The 18,142-nt window shown below is 38.9% G+C and overlaps 1 protein-coding gene across 1 annotated transcript; it reads right to left on the reverse strand.

Annotated features, from left to right (window-relative positions):
• Positions 1 to 7,279: 7,279 nt before the first annotated feature.
• LOC103150992 (pleckstrin homology domain-containing family G member 5-like) lies at positions 7,280 to 17,756 on the reverse strand. The gene is made up of 13 exons (XM_016681055.1): positions 17,507 to 17,756; positions 15,643 to 15,810; positions 13,672 to 13,767; positions 13,275 to 13,475; positions 12,584 to 12,694; positions 12,315 to 12,464; positions 12,090 to 12,227; positions 11,865 to 11,984; positions 11,645 to 11,777; positions 11,301 to 11,416; positions 11,021 to 11,175; positions 8,645 to 9,661; positions 7,280 to 8,550 (listed from the first exon to the last, which is right to left on the reverse strand). Exons 1-13 carry the CDS (start codon positions 17,660 to 17,662, stop codon positions 8,541 to 8,543), a joined length of 2,571 nt encoding a protein of 856 aa, XP_016536541.1. The 5' UTR covers positions 17,663 to 17,756; the 3' UTR covers positions 7,280 to 8,540.
• Positions 17,757 to 18,142: the final 386 nt, after the last annotated feature.

Genomic DNA, 18,142 nt, shown 5'->3' on the forward strand with positions numbered 1-18,142 from the left:
ACATGTAAATGTAATCAACAAATCAATTTGTCAATTATTGATTTCAAAAACTGAAACTCACACGTATGCATTCATTCAAACATTTCTTATTTGTTTGTATGCTGTTCAGTTGGTTTCCCTCAAAAAGAGATTTTATCCCAAAGGACTTCCTGGTAAAATTATGGTTGAATTATTAAAAAGCATAGCTTCATTCTTTACGCAGATTATTTCAAGCCTTTGTTTCTGTTGATGTTATTGATCATAGTTTACATCAAATAAAATACAATCCTCTGTTTGTCTACAAAAGAAATTTAAATCTTACAGAAGATTAATTTAAAGTGTTAGCCAGCTGAAAAATATGTTCACGTACCATGCTGTAGGAAAAAGTGAGGTAAGTTGAGTCACCCTTGTTGCTAGGAAACATTAGAAAATATTGTCATCATTCCATGGAGTCTGTAAAAAAAAACACGAGTAAAGTGGTTAGACCTTTATTTAAAAAAAAAAACATTTCTGACTCTTGAAAGTGAATTTAGTCTGTCATATGTTTTGTGTGAGTTGTGTATAGATATTTTTTAAATTACTTTTATATTGTACTTATTTTATCTATGAGTTAGCACATGAGGTCATAGCCTAGAATAAAAGCGTATTTTTAGCTGTCATCACAAACAATACCCTTGGTTCATATTGGTTGTTGATGTCTCTCACCTTCCTCTTAGCTATGACTTAATGGTTCTCTTTTAGATTTAGATCAGAAAGGTCACTGGCCATTAAAACAGTGATCTAGTGGAAGCTACCACAATATGATTATTAAACAATCTGTCAGTACATATGGAAGTTTATGAGGGTTTCAAGTCTGGTGGAAAATTAAATCCACCAGATTTAATTTGTGAAGGGTGTTGCTTGTGCCCCTTTTTCCCTACCAATTTTTTCTTTCCACTCAACTTTCTTTTAACATGCTCGAATGGAACACACTGTGAATAATCACTTTCTTTTTGTGTTTTAACTTCCTTGTCAAGTCAGCACTCCACCCACCCTGATTGTGTAGGAAAACATACAATCTTTATTAATAGTAATAATAATAATAATAATAATAATAATAATAATAATAATAATAATAATAATAATAATAATAAACACATTTTCCTAAATGGTAGTCTAAACATTCTTTATCAAAGGCAAAGACAGTCCAGCCTCTAAAATACCCTGTTCTTTCACAGCCAGGTCTTTGAAATACTTAAAGGAAATGATTTTATATAGGCTTATTTAAAAACTACATGTATATGTTCAGCCACTTTGTATGTGTTTGATTTTATTTCCTGTATTTTGATCCCCTCTGGCCCTTCAATGAAGTCAGCCATCCTTCCAGGTTTGCTCACATTGGAATTCACTTCCTTTTAAAAAGGAAGTAATTTTGTTGCTGAGATCAATGGGAGCTAAATAGAAGGGAAAATGAAGATGTAGTTCATTGGATTCAGTTGATGAAATGTGCATGACAAGATTTGAATGATTTCCTTATATAATTTACTGGTGCTGTTCAGCATCAAGTCTTGCACCTTTTTCACATTTTGTCTTGTCACAACCACAAATTTTCATGTATTCATTTTGGATTAGGGGTGACAGAAAAATGCAAATGTTAAGTTGAGAGGAAATTAATTAACACACACACACGTTCCCATTTTTTTTATATTTGGTTACTTCAGATACAAATGGTGGCATCTGGATTTTTATCGATGGGTATCAGAGAAAAGAGAAACAATAAATATGCATACCACATTGATTTTAATAAAACTAAACCCAAACCATTATTTTCTCTGATTATACTGCAGGTATGTTGCATTTGGGTCGCTGTTTTGAAACCACTGGCTACCCCCTCCACTGTGAAAACCACTGATAAATCAGGACATCCACTCAGCTCAGGTATTAAGCACAGAACACATTGTCAGATTAATTGAGCGATTGCAGTGTAAATATTAAATGTACCAGACTTACATGTTAATCCCTCTGTCCTCCTCTTGTATTGCTCCTCTTCCAATGAGGCTCCATTTAATTTAGAAAAGACAGATTTATGTTTCATGTTCCAGACTGCTGCCCTAAAAATACAATATTGTAATTACAGTAAGCTTCTTATACACTAATACAATTACTGAGGTGAGGAGTTTACACTGTTGTGTGAAGGTGAGGCCTTATGCTCTTTTGATTTTCAGAAACAAGTTTTCTAGGGATAAAGACAATTGATCCTCAAGCATATGTCACATCTTTGAGGGATGAATTTATGCTTCCAGCAGCAGCTGGTAAAACATTCATCAGCTTGGTGCTGTTGGAGGATTGTGGGGTCAACACTGAAGCACTGCAAGTCCTTTATTTTAACAACACCCAATTGTAAAATATTGATCAAAAGTATAACTCTTGCACTGTTAAACAGAAACTACACCCAAAGCATCAAAAAGGGAGTTGCTGTTTTTGCAAATGTAGGAATTTAAGTTTGAAATGACTAAACTACATACAAAAATGACATAATTAAAGCATCTTGATAGATTGAAATTCAATTGTAGACCCAATTGGGCTTGATGTTCAGCTTTAATGTGCAGTGTTTAATGTACAACAGTAAAAGAAAAAATAACTAAGCTTCACAATAACAAGCATCTCTTTAACAAGCCTGCAGACAAACTGGGTACGCCTTACTTAGTCAGTTAGATGAACTGCCACAACGTTTAGTTGAACCCATAACACATTCATAGGGTAAGGGTTAGGGATAGGGTTAGGGTAGGGTTAGGGTTTGTCATTTCTGACTGCAGCTCTTGGCTCCAGTCAGAGTTGCCGGATGTTTCAGCAGTGTTATCAGACTTGGTCATTAACAAATTCCTAAGTCAAACTTTACAATCCAAAGAGACATGTTTTGCACTCAATCCAACTAAATAAAACCTAAAGCTACAAATGTAACATAATTTTCTGAAATAAGACTATTTATTAATTGTGACTATCTGCTAAAGAGCATTTGTCAGAATGTTTAAAGAACCACAATTTTATTTCAGGCTTTAAAATATGCAAGGAATAAGTAACAATAATTATCATTATTATTACTGGTACTTTTAATGTCATTATAATGTAGAAATTCAATGACAAAAAAAGTAGTGATAGTACTATGTAATACATGCAAAACAAATGCATGTTCTAGAAGATTTTCAGGGTTTTTTTCAAAGACTTTCTATAACAGAAGTAATGATTTTTAGGTCATTTTCAGTTTTATATCATTTTAATTTAGGGGTATCTTTATTATTATTTTTATGTTGTAGATGGCCCAAGGAGCAACTTGTACCTCAGGTTGCAGATCCCCAGCCTGGAATAAAACTTTGAAAATATCTCAAGAGTAAAACTCGGTTACCACAACACTACCTGCTAGTTTAGGTAGGAGAAACTGTTGGTCATGAACTGAAAATCTGGTTTTTAAGGTGCAGAGCAAAAAAAAGGGCATTTATTGTAAAAAAAAAAAAACAAAAAAACACCCATATTTAAACTTTTTGGTTAACATAAAATGCTATCAGAGACAGGAAAAAAAGTGCACATTACCTTAAGCAGACTTTCCCTACACTGAAACATGGTGGTAGCAGCAACATGCTGTGGGGATCCTTTTTCTCCAAGTACAACAGGAAACTGGTCTTAACTGCAAAAAACTTGATCCAAGTTTCATTTTCTGGCAGGACAATGATCTTAAATAAGCAGTTTATAGCATATCCACATGTCAGAATGACCCAGTCAAATCTCTAAGTTATGTTCCAAAGAAAAACCGGCACAAATACAATTTTCTATATGTGCAAAGCTGTTGCTGTTGCATCACAAAAGATTAGAAGTTGTAACTACAGCAAAATATGGTTCCATGAAATCTTCAAACATTCGCACAAAAGGTTTTTGTTTGTGTAAAGAACGTAAAAATTGAAGACTGATTGTAACGAGAAAACTCTGTAAGGGGAAATTAAACACAACCATACAAGTTCAGTGTTACAGGTGATGAATGAGTTCCAAAAATAATCAGAATTGATTACATCAATCAGTGTTGTCCCACTGCTTCCTTGCAACGTGTTTAAAGACTTCATCCTGACATCACTGTTGCCATTTGCCTGCTTAATGTGGTCTATGAGAAGGAAAGGAGCCAGATGTTCCCATGGTCCATGTGAAGGTCACCAGTCTGATGGTTGTGATCGACGGCAGATGTTCCCAGAGTTAGCCACACCATATGGCTTCCACTCATCCACAGGCCTTTTCACAGCACAGCCCTTGTAAACACGATTCAGTGTGCTCTTCCCTTTTTTTTGCCCCTGTAGAACATGTCCTAAATCCAATCACATAGTCCCTTTAAAGGGGATGAGGTTGATGAATGGGAATGTGTAGCGGTAGTAGTGACCCATAAGCCTCTGCTGAGATTACAGGCAGCCAGTCAGCCTGCCCTCGTCGGGGCACCAGGAAACAGCTACAGCTTAAAGAGGGATTGTTTAGAAAGACAATAGTGTCTACCTGGTTTTAATCCCTTGCTCTAAAACAGTCCAGGGGATTGACAGAGTTTAATAAATGAAAGTGCTCCTTTAATCAGGATTTGACAAAGTGCCCCTTTGTGTTAATCGGACATTTTTTACAGCATGGTTTTTGACATCTGCCGCAGTGAGTGGTGTTAACCCTCCGTTGCCCTGGCTGCACTGAGTAAACATTTCCACCATCTCAGCAGCAATAAAAGGGAAGAAACATGGAGTCCAAACCCTTGTTGCTCGCAACAATATCTCCCCTTGGGTTGAATCATCAGCATCATCTAAAATATAGGTGTTATTACTGAAAAACATAAATGTAGCATCAACAGCCTGTTTTAGAGTTAACTAAATACTAAGACACATTGTCATCTGCATAAAAGTGCACTTTAGGTGGCTTTCACAATGTCATTTAAAACCAAATGAAAAATAAACAATAAAATTAAGCCTTGAGGGACTCCTTTTAAAACCTGCAGGAAACTGGACTTACACAACCATCTGCAGAAACAGTTCTCTAGCCAAAAGTTTCTAAAGCAGACTTTAATTGCTCAAAATGAACACAAATAAAAATATGTGATGATTATCATAACCACAAAGGACTGCTTGGATGCAATATTAGGTAAGATTAATTTAAAGTAGAGTGAATGCAAATTCTGCATGACAATAAGACGTTTGCCCTACTGGACAGACTTGTCCTTCATGTATATTTTCAGTGGACAAGATGCTTAAGAACAGAGTGGTGGGGACATTTCGAAAAAAAATAAATAAATAAATAAAATAAACTAAAACTAAAAGTCAAAATGTAGGTTGATGCTGAGTGAAACATGCTTTCACATGTTTTCCTGTTATCTTGCAGCTCATATTTTAAGCATCAATCTAAGATTTGTTTTTCAGCAATAAAGGAATGAAAGCCATCACTTTTAGCAGTTTTGGGGGGTTTAATATATAGTTCAAAAGTCTAAAGATAATCCTTTCTAAGAAATGTATTTTTTGTTTCCTGCATGCAAAGCAGCTGACTGTCATTACATCGGGCAGCATTTATCTGCAACTAATCTATAGAGGCAACTGGCCCAGAGCCATATTGGGGGGACAACCTCATTACTTACTTAGCAGAAGCTAATCGGACAAGAATGTGTAATTACATCAAAACTAAAATGAAAATCTGCATTATAATAATTAAAGTCCAGCATATCAGCAGTGAAGCATGATAAAATAGTTTAAAAACCCATGGATTACAACCGTAAATCTGAGCAGGCCAGATGTGAGAGCAGGAGGGGCCACATGCTTTCTGAGGCCAGATTAGGGCAAAAATCCCACAGCAGCGCTCCGTCTTTTTTCCACCCCAGCTTAGAGGCTTGTGTCGACTCAACATGCTGTAATCCACCGATTAGCTGATATAATCACCTGTAAATACACCTTGGCGTTGACGTTACCCGGGGCCAGCAAGCTCGGCTCCGACGACCTGAATGCGTGCTGAAAGCAGAGATGAGTCGGATGAACTTTGTGGGAAGCAGACGGCGGTCCCAGACAGACAGCTGTACTCGATATGTGATCCCCGATTTCCCAGAAACTCGGATGAATTATCTCCGGCTCTAAAATGCTCCCAATGAATTGAGTAAGTGCTTTGACAGAGCTAAAGTAATGTTTTACCTCTTCTCCCACAGATCAGCTTTTAATAAAGATTTAGAACACATTACATTGTTGTTTTAGCAGATGTGTGGACACAACAATGAATACATTCACAGTGTAAGATTAACTAGACCCTTTAAACATTTTCACATTTTTCTAGTAATATCCTAATACGCATGAAATAAGACAACTTACAAGTAACTTTTCAGCAAGAAATAGGAACTTAAGTCAAAAAAGGGCGAGAAAGTATTTGTGTCACTGCCAGATTATTTAACTTATACAAGGCATTTTTCCTAAGTGAAATAATCTGCCAATGGAATTAATTGTTAATTTTCCATTAACAATAATTTCTAGATGTTTGAAGGCACTGCTTTCCATCTGTTCAAATAATTATACCAGTATAGACATGATGAATATGTCGAGTCATCATCAAGTTCTCAGGAAGAAGACAGTTCTGTATCTCAGAGATGAAAGGGTTTGGTCCAAAATGGGCAAATAGACTCCAATTAAAAAAAGCAGAGGAAGTCGTTCCTTCAAAATAAATATTAAAATGCCAGAACACAGTTTGCAAGCGAACACAGGAACAAAGATCTTCACTTTTGGATGTCTTATTGTCTGATGAAAGTGGAACCATTTTGCCAATATAACTATAGCTACTTTTGGAAGAAAAACCAAAAGTAGCAAACTGCTCCTAACTGTGAATTTTGGTGGACATGGACAACAACCCTACGCATAAAGCCAAAGTGTTTACAGAATGGCTTAAGGACAACAAAGTTCTCATGGAAGAGCAGCCCAGAACTTCAGCAAACTGTTAGGAAAATTTTGAAGGTTAATAAAATCTGACATTCTCTCATTACTGTGGCGTTTAGTAAATATAAACTACTTTGGTCATTACAATTGACCTAAAAAGGAAGGTTTGGACTGATTTAGCTGCAAATAGTGAGAAAAAAGGTGTGTGTGTATGTGTGTGTGTAGGTGTGTGTATGTGCGTGCGTGCATTTAAACTTCTGGTTTCAACTGCATCTCTTCTGGAATACCCCAGAACATGCTATTTTCCCACTTACAACCTGTCTACACTAAATCCAAAACAGACGTGTGGATTGATCAAATTCTGTCTATTTCAATATAAACACAATGACTGTATTGAAAACAAAAAATTTAAGGTATTTTGTAGGGTTTTTTTTATTATTTCATAAGACACTTTGTAGTCATTCCTGAAAGAAAAGACATGATTTTGGTTCTTAGCATGTTAATGCCTGACATGACAAAAAAACCAAAATATTAACAAAAACCATTTACAAATCATGAAAGCAAACATAAACAAAATCTTATATATAAAACATAGCAGGGGTAATAAATATTACACACAGACAAAAAAAACAGAAGTAAACAATTTCATTTACCTATTTGGTTTGGGCAAAAAATAAACAGTTACTGATCTGAAAAGCTTTTGTTTTTATCTTCTGGAGAAAGTTGTTCAGCTAAAGCTCTGCAGAATAATCACCACAAACCTCATTCTTCAACCTGCTAACATTACTCAGAAAGAAGCACGTGTAGTGAGACTTTCCTTTCTTCTTGTGAATCCATTTTCATTTTTCTTGTGTGCGCCTCAAGTCGAAACATGTATAGTGCAGAAAAAAAAATACCAAAATGGCTTCAGTCACCCATTTTTAGTCATCAGTTCAGCAAAAAACGCAAACAGTAAACACAAAGTTGAAATTAAGCTGAAATGCGATTGGCTTATTTGGATTGCTTTTTTTGTGGTTGTTTTTGTTTTTAGTTTTTACACAGTCCTCCCATCTCTGGGTGGGTTTGCATAATCAAAGGAGACGGTGATCAGTTTCGGTTCAGTCAAGAATCGAAAACGCATCATACGCAAGCGACTCATTACATGGCTGAAAATTTCACTTCTTTGTTTTGTACTTAAAACTGTGCAATAATTTCCTTTGTTGAAGCAAATCAGGAGCAATACAAGTGTCCAGGTATTTTTTTGTTTTTTGTTTTTTCTTGCCAACACACAAGCGTATTCAAGATTTGGTGTCTCTTTCTTCAACTCGTGCGTGAGAGGAAGGGAAGAGTTCCATGTCTCCTGTGTGGAGTGCAGGGACGAGGCTGTCGGACCTCCGCCTGGACGTCTCCTCGCTGCAGGTTCCAACCCTCCAGTGCTACTTCTCTTGCAAAGTGCAGGCAGTTAATGACCCCTCCCTTTTTGTTTGAGGAGTCCAAAAACCAATGAAATATTTAAAAAAAAAACAACTAAGTGATTGTTAATGTATAAATAAAAATGTCCAGAATAGCAACTGCAAGGGAGAGGGCAGTGTGACAAAGAGTGCAGCTGTGTCTATAGAAAATCAGTCCATCCAAACAAAACAAGCGCCAACCCTTGTGATGTTGATGTTGCTCTGCCGTTTGGAAAAGTTATACCTCCCTGGAAAGAGAGAAATAAAGATCAATAGGCATGTTGCTACAGATGTAAAATTATCTAAAATCTGCAGTTTGAAATTTCAAAAGCAGCGACTTACGATGCCGTCAGCGTGGAGTTTAGAACAAGAGTGGTGCGTATCTTGTAAAGCTGAGCTAACGTTAGCTTCTTGTGCTGGGCTGGAGATTTCCTCTTTTTGTTTTTGGGTGAATTCGTGTCCTCTGTCGTCGTCGTTGTCGTCGTCGTCTCGCATTTACCATCTGCTCTGCTAGATGGCGCCGTCTCCCCATCCGGCACTTCTTGTGTCTTACGGTTGAGCATGGCCTCGGCCCGGCTCAGGCTGGCCTGCAGTTTGTCGGAGGGCATGCTGGAGCTCAGGCAGTCTTCGGAGCGGTTGAAGCCGTTCCGCCGCAGCTCCGACAGGCTCTGGCTGTGAGCCAGAGAGGTCGGGTCTACGTCCGTGCAGTCCAGTTCCTGGGACTCAGAGTTGAAAGAGTGCGTGTGGGACACGGGGTTTTCCTCGCCGTGGACTCGCTGCAGGAGGTTGTCCTCTGAGCGGGAGAAGGTCAGAGAGGTCAGCCTCTGCATGCATTGAACCTTGGACTGCACAGGAGGCCGCCGGCGAGGTTTGGTTGACTGCACCACAGACAGCTGGGATCCTACAGATGCATTCTCTTCCTCCTCCTCTTCTTCTTCTTCGTCCTCCTCTTCTTCTTCTTCCTCCTCCTGTTCTTCTACTTTCCCATTTTTGCCAAACTCCACCTCCTGGTCTTGCACTTCCTCCACCTCCTCTCCCTCACTTTGGATGGGTTGCGGCCTCAGCTCCTGCTGAAACGACTCAGGAGAGAGGGTACCATACGCACTGTCCATAGAGAGCGACCGCCGCTGCGGATCCAGCTCCTCGTTCTCCTCCTGAATCTGTCCGATGTAAATGATGGGATGCACTCGGTAGGTGGGCTGCTGGAGCTCGGACCTGTCTGACAGGAGAACCAGGTCGGGCTCTGAGTCTCTGCCGGAGCATTCCTCAAAGTTTGTGCTGGAGGCAGGAGATTGCTGGTGCTCAGTCGGCTCATCCACATCCATCACAGACAGGGTCTCGGTCGAACCGTCTGATTGGCTGAAAAGACAGGATTTTGAGCTTTAATAAAAGTGGGTGTCAAAAATGCTAACCACAAGAGTGAAGTCAGGGATGACCAAAGTAGGCTTGGATTAATTCTGTGCAGCCCACCGAGTGCATTTCAAGAATTATACAAATTTGGCCCATCGAGCACATGTGGTTGATACAGATAAAGATTTTTTTTAGTCAGGGTAAAATTATTACAAACATAATTGTCTTACAACACAAAGTATTATTTTTTTTTTCTAACCAAGTTTTTAGAAGTACAAAAAAAACTTGATTATCCAGAGACTTTTACTGAAACAGCTTATAAAACAAGATTAGCTAAGCAGCTCCATACATCACAGTGTAAAATCATTGTACATGTCAAAGAACTGAATGTTCCAGTTCCTTATCTGCCTTCACAATGCTTCTCATCTTTTGACAGACATTGCTTTTGGCTATCCTTGAACTTCTTTAGCTCAGGTTATTTTTGACATCGTCTAGTCTACTTCATGTTGTCAGACAGGTCCTACTTAAGTGACTTCTTGATTCGACAAGTAATAGTAATTGAGCCTACGAGTCACTATGTGTGGCTGTACAATAGAAGTAATTTAATATTTCTTTTCTTTGCAGAGTGGAGCAGGGCAGCCACCGGAAATGTTCTTGAATAGTATAGTAAAAGAGCTGAAAATAAACTACAGTAAAATGATATCCATGTTATTCTTTAAACCTATTGTAGTCCTTAACAACTTTGTCTGAAAACGTTAAAAAATTGAGCAATGTTTAAAAAAGTAAAGGCAATTAAAAAGTACCAGTTTAAGAAGTTCTTATTAGTTTTATTAATGCAATATATGCAGAATTATTGCAAAAAGGAAAATCCTTTTTCACCAAGTAATTGTTTTGGTTGTGCACTAAGTGCTTTGTGGTGTGATTTTCTATACAAAATGAATTAAATGCATTGGACCTAAAGGCAAAACTAAGTTTATTCTTAAAAAAAACCAACTAATTTCCTATAGTAAATATTAAAAAAACAAGTTATTTTGTTTTGAAGAGTCATGTTCCGTTTTTTTGTGTGTTTTTTTTAAAGTGCTTAGCTGAACCGACAGCAAAAAAGGCTTTTAGGGTTGTAAAAGTTGTCAATCCCTGACTTGGGTAGAAAACTTTTCATAAATTGTCATAATAACCCGATTGCAGTACTTATTAAATAGGGTTAAATTTGAAAGGATGCAACTGACTTTGAATCTGCAAGCATTATTACATTGAACTGACTCTGTATTTAAGTGCGTTGAGACAAAATAGTTTTGAACTGGCACTAATTAAACTGTGCTGAACAGAATTGGTTGAAAAATGAGGCCAATAAGTGGAACATCACAGTACCTGGAGTTCTGCTCTTCCTTGTGCCGAAGGATCGGGGAGCTGGTAGCAGAGTTGCTGCTCTCATCTTCCTCTTCCTCCTCATCCTCGGCTGTGCATTTCTTCTGAATGTCCTGCTGCCGGAGGACTTCCTGACTGCGGAGCCTCTGCAGCTGGTTCTAAAAGAAATCACATAACGTTAAAAAACAAAACAAAACAAAAAAACACACAAAAAAATAATAATCAGACCATCATATAAGGACTGCAAATCTCTCAGCTGAAATGGGAGAACCATTTCACCAACCTGGACATTGCAAATTGCATCAATCCAGCTTCGCCCCTGGGAGGCGCTGTTGGCTTGGAAAGTGTAAGCTGCTACTGCACTCTTGAACTCATTGAGGTAGATAAGGGTAAAAGAACCTAAAAACACAAAGAAATGCATAATGTCAGTGCCACAGACAGAAAAAGATAAACACTTAATATTTTTATTTTACTGCTCATATTTTGGCATTTTATGCAGGACATTGTTACAGTTCCACCATGTTGCGGATTTCCTGCTTTCCTCCAATTCACATTTCCAGACAAAACAAAACATTTGCATTCTAAATACTAAAATCTGGCCAAAAAAAAAAAAAACCTAGCGCTCACCAGGATCTTTGAGCTCCTTACAGACGATGTTGTGAATGAGGAGAGGCTGTCTGATAATTTTAACCTTTTCAACTCGTTTCACCGGTTTGGTAACTAGCAGTAGGTCGGTGAACAGGAAACAGTAGACCTCCATCTGCAGGGCAAAAGTCAGAAACCAGGTGTGACTTCAAAGGGCAGAGCGCGTCGTGCGTTTACAAGCGGTCGTGTGACTCAGTCTTACCCTGCTGTCCTTGCCCTCTTTCATCCTCAGAGCTCCCTCCAGGTGCAGCTGTCGAGTCTCCTCCGGTGACGTTTCTCTCATGGGAGACATTAGATCGAAGCGGTTGTACTCTTTGAGGATCTGAAGAGGAGAAGACCCCACCAAAAAAGAGAGAAAGCGTGAAGCAAGAGCTTACATAAAGCCTCATCACTGACAGCTCTGTGGTGTCATAAATTAGCTTCTTGCCTTCTCCACTTCTTCACTGCTGCCCTCCACGGCCTCGTAGGAGTCTATGCGGGCGGAGATGGTGGCCAGCTTCTGCTGCTCCTGACGCTGTCGCATCTGCGAGTCCACGCTGTTGATGAAGCTCTCCACTGTGACCAACTGAAACACACAAAAATACTCATGTTCAAACCTGATGCAGGGTGAATAAGTCCCAGTAGGAACAGTAATGGCTACCAGGATCCTCACCATGCTGCTAACGATGTCGCGGGCCGACGGCTCGTCAGTTTTCTTCAGTATGCTTTTCAGCAGGAGGGGATACTTGGTCAGTCTCTGATGAGGCTTTGCCAACATGTCGGCCAGCTTCAGACGGTTACACTGCTTATGGGTCTCTGCCCACTAAAGACAAAGGCAGGAAGTCAAGCGTCAAAAACACAGGAGAAGGATGAGTGTGTCCGATCAGGGCATGCTGAAGGGATGTAGAATCAGCTTTATGGGTGGCAGAGTGGAGTACTAACCGTAACGTACGTCCTGAAGGGCTCGTTGTCCCTGAGAAGCGTGCGCATGTACTCCATGCAGCTCTCCTCCTCCATGCAGTAATGAATGTATGGCTGGAACCTGGACCCAAACTGAAAACATAAAGGCATAAAGCAGATATTACCACATCGGCAAGGGGGGACTCCTTATTGCTTCTTTAGAGCACATCTTCCAGCTCCGTTTTGTCGCTTGTTGTACCCATCGGATGAGTCGGGTGCAAATCATCTGGGATGTGTGATTGATGGGAGCAGAGCTGCTTACGCATTTAGCTGTGCAGGACACTGCACTGGTTACAGGCTAAACTTATGCACCTTACTTTGTTTCTTTACTCAACAAGGCAAACTACTTTTCCCCCCATTTAGATTATGCATAGATTAACACAAAGGCCTTCTTCTTAGTTTTCTCTGTTCTGTATGTATTAAATGTGCCACTTCAAAGTTTTGAATGCAAATTTGATGCTTAATGCTGGGTTAGCTTCAGGTATAGAGCACCTGAAATCACGCCGCTGTCATGTTTTTCCCGTAACTGTATGTAATAAACCTGGTAAATTCTCAAAAACTGAACTCATTTGTATTGTGCGTTTGTTTTTTTTTCTCTTCACTTTCTCTGTCTTTTGGCCATTTGTTGCAGATAGAATACAAGCTTTTCCAGTATAGTTTAACCACTACTGACCGTCCTGAAGCCATCATGGAGGTGAGTCGGGTCGAGCAGGGCCCGGGCCTCCCTGGCCTTCTTCAGAACGGGCAGCATGACCTGGTTCCACAATGCGATGTGGAGCCGGACTATCTCCTGGATGTTGCTGAACAGTTTGGTGGGTTCCACATCCGTCAGCAGGCCGCTCTCCTGCAGGTTCAGCAGCCCACACTGGAACAGCTGGAGAAAATGGCATTCAAGTTTACGGTTTACTGTAGAGACGGAAATAAATTTTATTACTTCAAAATCCCAACGAGGAAGTGATTGTGTAACTTATCTGCCAAAATACAGATGCATCTTGTTGCACAACACCCTGTAGCAGTATGTGGACTTTTTATGTGCGGCGGCAGATTACAAAAGCTTCCTTTGTACTTACATCAGTGATGACTCTGAGTTTCTTTATGTAGGTGGCTTCAGTATTCAGCAGCTCCCATATCGCCTCCTGCTGGTGGAACTGTCGCTTCGTCAGCGTCTACATAAAAACACAAAGGTTTTCTTGATGGGTATGACACATTGGGCCCACACCTTTGTCTCTGGAACTTTGTCTACAACTGACTAGTTTACCGACAGCCACCATAAATGAGTTTCAGGTAAGTTCCAATGAATTTCATGGTAAAAAGAAAAAAAGGAGAATAAACCTGTTAAGTATTAAGCAAAGATTAAGGAATCATTTTATTTTTCATTCTTATAAAGAGATGAGCAAATGTTTGAGCATTTAGATAATGTTTTCTAGGTCCGTGTTAAAAATTGTCACCAACTTCTCCATATAAAAGATAAATAAAGATTAAAATAAAGGATAGAATTCTAATTTCATAGCTTTACATAATATTTGACTTGTTTGTAAAGACCAACTTCTCTTGCTTTTAAGGATATACAACAGAAAAATAAAGAATCTAAAGAATCCTGCCACTTATGTCTGAGAAAAGATCAGTGATAATACTAGATATGTATGGAAACTATGTGTTAACAAGTTTTTCCACAAGTGAATTATCCAGCAGCTTTATTTTCATTTCCTTCCAGCTTTAATTTAAAATATTGCTGCCTCCCATGTAACATGGAAGCAGGATGTCAATACTCACTTCTTCTGGCTTGCAGGTGAAAAGCTATTACTCAGTGGTTATGTATGCAGCGTATTCATAATTAAACGCCAATATGATTCTCTGTACCAAGCTAAAGTGAAATTCTAAACAAAAACATCTTCATTTTTATCCCAGCAGTGAAGTGGAAACATTAAATTCCAAAGGCAAACCAAAGAAAGTGGAGCTACAATTAAACGTGGATCACTCAATCCCATAAACCAGAATAATATTCTCCCATTTTCCAGGGTCATCTCTGAGCAGCACTATGACTATGACTGAGTTATGCAGCTTATATAACCAGCTGTCAGCAGTAAATCTCCCATAGGAGGGAAAATACAGCAACCTGTCAACAATCTGATTAGCCATATAAACATTAACAGGCGAAAGCAAATGACAGAGTAAGATGGATGTTATCGTTTCCAAAGGCATTTACAGCTCCAACTGCAATAAGCCTTGTAAGCTTTATTGCTGGAATACAGGTAAGAGGGGAACAGACAAGGATGGATGATAAGGAGGACACCATTTGATCAGCAGCATGGTTTGGTTGAACCACACGAAGGAAAATGTTGCTCAGAGGTAGAGGTCGACATTTATCATATCTTTCATCACTTAGGGAAAATTTTCTTATAGGAATTTTGATTTGTTGTTGTACATTTCAATTAGTGATGGTAAATAAAAGAAACTGACAGAATCATCAGTAATTTTTATTTTTGCTGTTCGACACTGTTCCACGCAAAAATCCATCAGTAAATTCAAAAATATGATTAAATGTAGCTATTGTGTGAGGCCTAGTGATGTAAATTACACTTTTTAAGTGAAAAAGTGTGAAGAAGCCTGTTTTAAATGGGGTTTTTTTCCAGGAAAAGTATTTAAGTTTGTGGCGTTATGAATGCTGTCAGACATACAGTTACACAAAAAAATAAAATAAAATGTAGTTTTTAAATCATAGTTATATTGTTACCACAATAGCATAATTGAGTATAAAATAAATAAATACAATTACGAGAATGTATGGGAATAAAAAGTCACAATATATAAAGTTATAATGCTACGACTTTATTCTCGTGTTATTTCAACTTTATTTTTGTAATTTATTTATTGGTATGGCTTCAATGCTCAGTCTTACCATAGTACCATAAAATATTAAGATAAACTTCTAAGTCCATGATGCCCACCCCTACACTGAGGGACTATATCACCACACATGGGAACAAATAAGGAGAAAATATTTTGCTTACAGTTATTAGACATGAACAAAGTGTTCGTACCTCTGGATCGTCCAGCAGCGTCTTCCAGCTGTCCTCCATGACCAGGTTGGCCTCCTCCTCTCCCTCCCAGGAGTCGTGGTGGAAGGAGAGCTGCCGCGGCACCTTGGGCAGCCCAAATAACGAGTAGGAGTGGAGTTTGCTCTGGAGCTGCTCGAGACGGTCCAACTCCTGCAGCAGGAAAAGTTTCAGATCAGGGCCAAGATTGCATGCTAAGCTCAGTGTTTTTATGCTTTAATGGCGCCTTGATATTTAAATCCAAACGTAGCCACTGCTCAGCTCTTTGTTCAAGCTGGCAGCCTTTACACAGTTATGAAAATGAGCTCTGTGCATTGAGACCACTTTAACAATAGACGACAGGGGAGTCGGGGTGAAGGCTACAGTTGGGCAAAGAAGCTAATTATAAAATAGTCTGCAGTGAATTTAGAGAGAACATGATTAGATCTGAGCTTATTTGTCTGGTTTTGAGACAGAATGACTGACAGCTGCTGAACCCTGCAGTACAGAGGATGACAGAGGTCCAGGTTCTGGTCCTGAGAGAGCTAAAGGGGGCAAATCGGCTAAAACAGAGATGAGTCTGGAACTGACAAATGACTGATTGCGTCTCTGAACGACGTCGGCAGATGTGCTGGATGCGACCGCAGGGTTGGGTTGGACATTTTTAGACGCTGGCACAATGCTCTTCATTTGAGTCAAAGTGGATTAGAAATGTAGATAAAATGAGACAGAGGTCTGAGCAAGCAATGAGCTTTAAACCAAAATTTATCCTCAATGGTTTCATATAGATAAAAAAAAAATTAAAAAAAATATGACCTGGTTAACTGAAAATAATTTTAAGTTTGATTTAGGGCTGAAACGATTAATTAGATCAATTGTGATGAATCAATTTTTTGAAATAATTGTCAATCACTTATTGACTGTGTGTTCTCTGACTTTGTATTTTTATGGGGTTTTTTATGGAAAGCACTTTGAACAGTATTGTTGCTGAAATGTGCTATGCAAATAGACTTGATTAATTGATTAAACCAATAATCGATTAATCTGGAGTATGCAAACAAAAAGAGGCCATTTGCTGAAATAATAGTGAGTAAGCCAAAACTCTATGAAATATCTCCATTTGGCATAGTTTTAGCTTCACTGGGTTCAAATCCTGTAAAATAATCTACTAAGCACCTTTTGCTTTTTAATTATCAGTTAATCAAAAAATAATTAGTATACTGATGTTAAGCAGAGCAGACAAGGTTAACCTTTCACATTAGAAACATTTTAACTGTAGCTGTATCTTTTCTACAAATGATAAAGCGTTCACTGAAGAAATGCTTTTATTGCATTTTAGGCAATAAAATGTTTATTTTCATTAGTGAAAAAGGATTTGAAATATTTGTACTTCTAATACTGTATAAAATAAGCTTAAGTGCTTAAATGAAAAATCTACAGCAAGTGCAATTTTTTTATCCACTTAATAGTCAGGAAAATCTGTTACCAAAATAATCAGTTGCAGATCTAGTTAGATTTCTTTAAAATCTAAGAATCCTTTGGATAAAACTTAGTGAGCAAAGGCTTTCCCTTCCACCTACGCATTTCCATAGCAGCTGCGAGGAAAGTAAGTAAGCCAACAAGTAAAGAGACTCTGAAGGGAAATGATTTCACCAGGGCTGGCGGGATGTGGCCTTCTGACCTCCTCCCACTCCAGCCGGCTACTGTTTTGTTTGCTTCTGAACGCTTTCCTAATGCGAGACACGTCTGGGCAGCAGACATGTTCCCCATAGCTTTTAACAACTCATTTCTGGGGTAAGAGAAAGCGTGCTGCTTTGATCGAACCAGCAGGCGCACCTTCTTGGGTTTCACACTCTGGGCTCAGCCTTACCTTGCCAAAGGGCCCCGCTCCGGCGTTGGAGCCGAACAGGCCGCTGAAGCGGCTGGCGGCGCGGTTCTTCCAGTTGTCCGGCCCTGCCCCGACGGCGGGCAGCTGTCCCAGAGCATCCTGGGTCGGAATGTTGGTCTCCCCCAGGAACTCCGTCATGTTCTTCCTCCGTCGAGCCTGACCCTGACAGGAGACACACAGATAAAACTTACAAGATGTACAGTAACAAAACAGAAAATGAAACAAACAGATCACTTATTAGCAATTGTGTCATTTCAAGGGGGGAAAAAAAAAAAAANTAATAATAATAATAATAATAATAATAAACACATTTTCCTAAATGGTAGTCTAAACATTCTTTATCAAAGGCAAAGACAGTCCAGCCTCTAAAATACCCTGTTCTTTCACAGCCAGGTCTTTGAAATACTTAAAGGAAATGATTTTATATAGGCTTATTTAAAAACTACATGTATATGTTCAGCCACTTTGTATGTGTTTGATTTTATTTCCTGTATTTTGATCCCCTCTGGCCCTTCAATGAAGTCAGCCATCCTTCCAGGTTTGCTCACACTGGAATTCACTTCCTTTTAAAAAGGAAGTGATTTTGTTGCTGAGATCAATGGGAGCTAAATAGAAGGG

Source organism: Poecilia formosa, unplaced genomic scaffold (assembly GCF_000485575.1).
Source record: "Poecilia formosa unplaced genomic scaffold, Poecilia_formosa-5.1.2 Scaffold268, whole genome shotgun sequence".
Lineage (NCBI taxonomy): Eukaryota > Metazoa > Chordata > Actinopteri > Cyprinodontiformes > Poeciliidae > Poecilia > Poecilia formosa.

Bases quoted from the DNA above. Each gene is read 5' to 3' on its own strand.
- LOC103150992 (XM_016681055.1), bottom strand. From the start codon at position 17,662: ATGACGGAGTTCCTGGGGGAGACCAACATTCCGACCCAGGATGCTCTG. The intron at 15,811-17,506 runs GTAAGGCTGAGC...TTCCTGCTGCAG, and splicing joins GAGCGGGGCCCTTTGGCAAG to GAGTTGGACCGTCTCGAGCA. The intron at 11,985-12,089 runs GCAAGAAGCTAA...TCTCCTCTTCAG, and splicing joins GCAGTGAAGAAGTGGAGAAG to ATCCTCAAAGAGTACAACCG.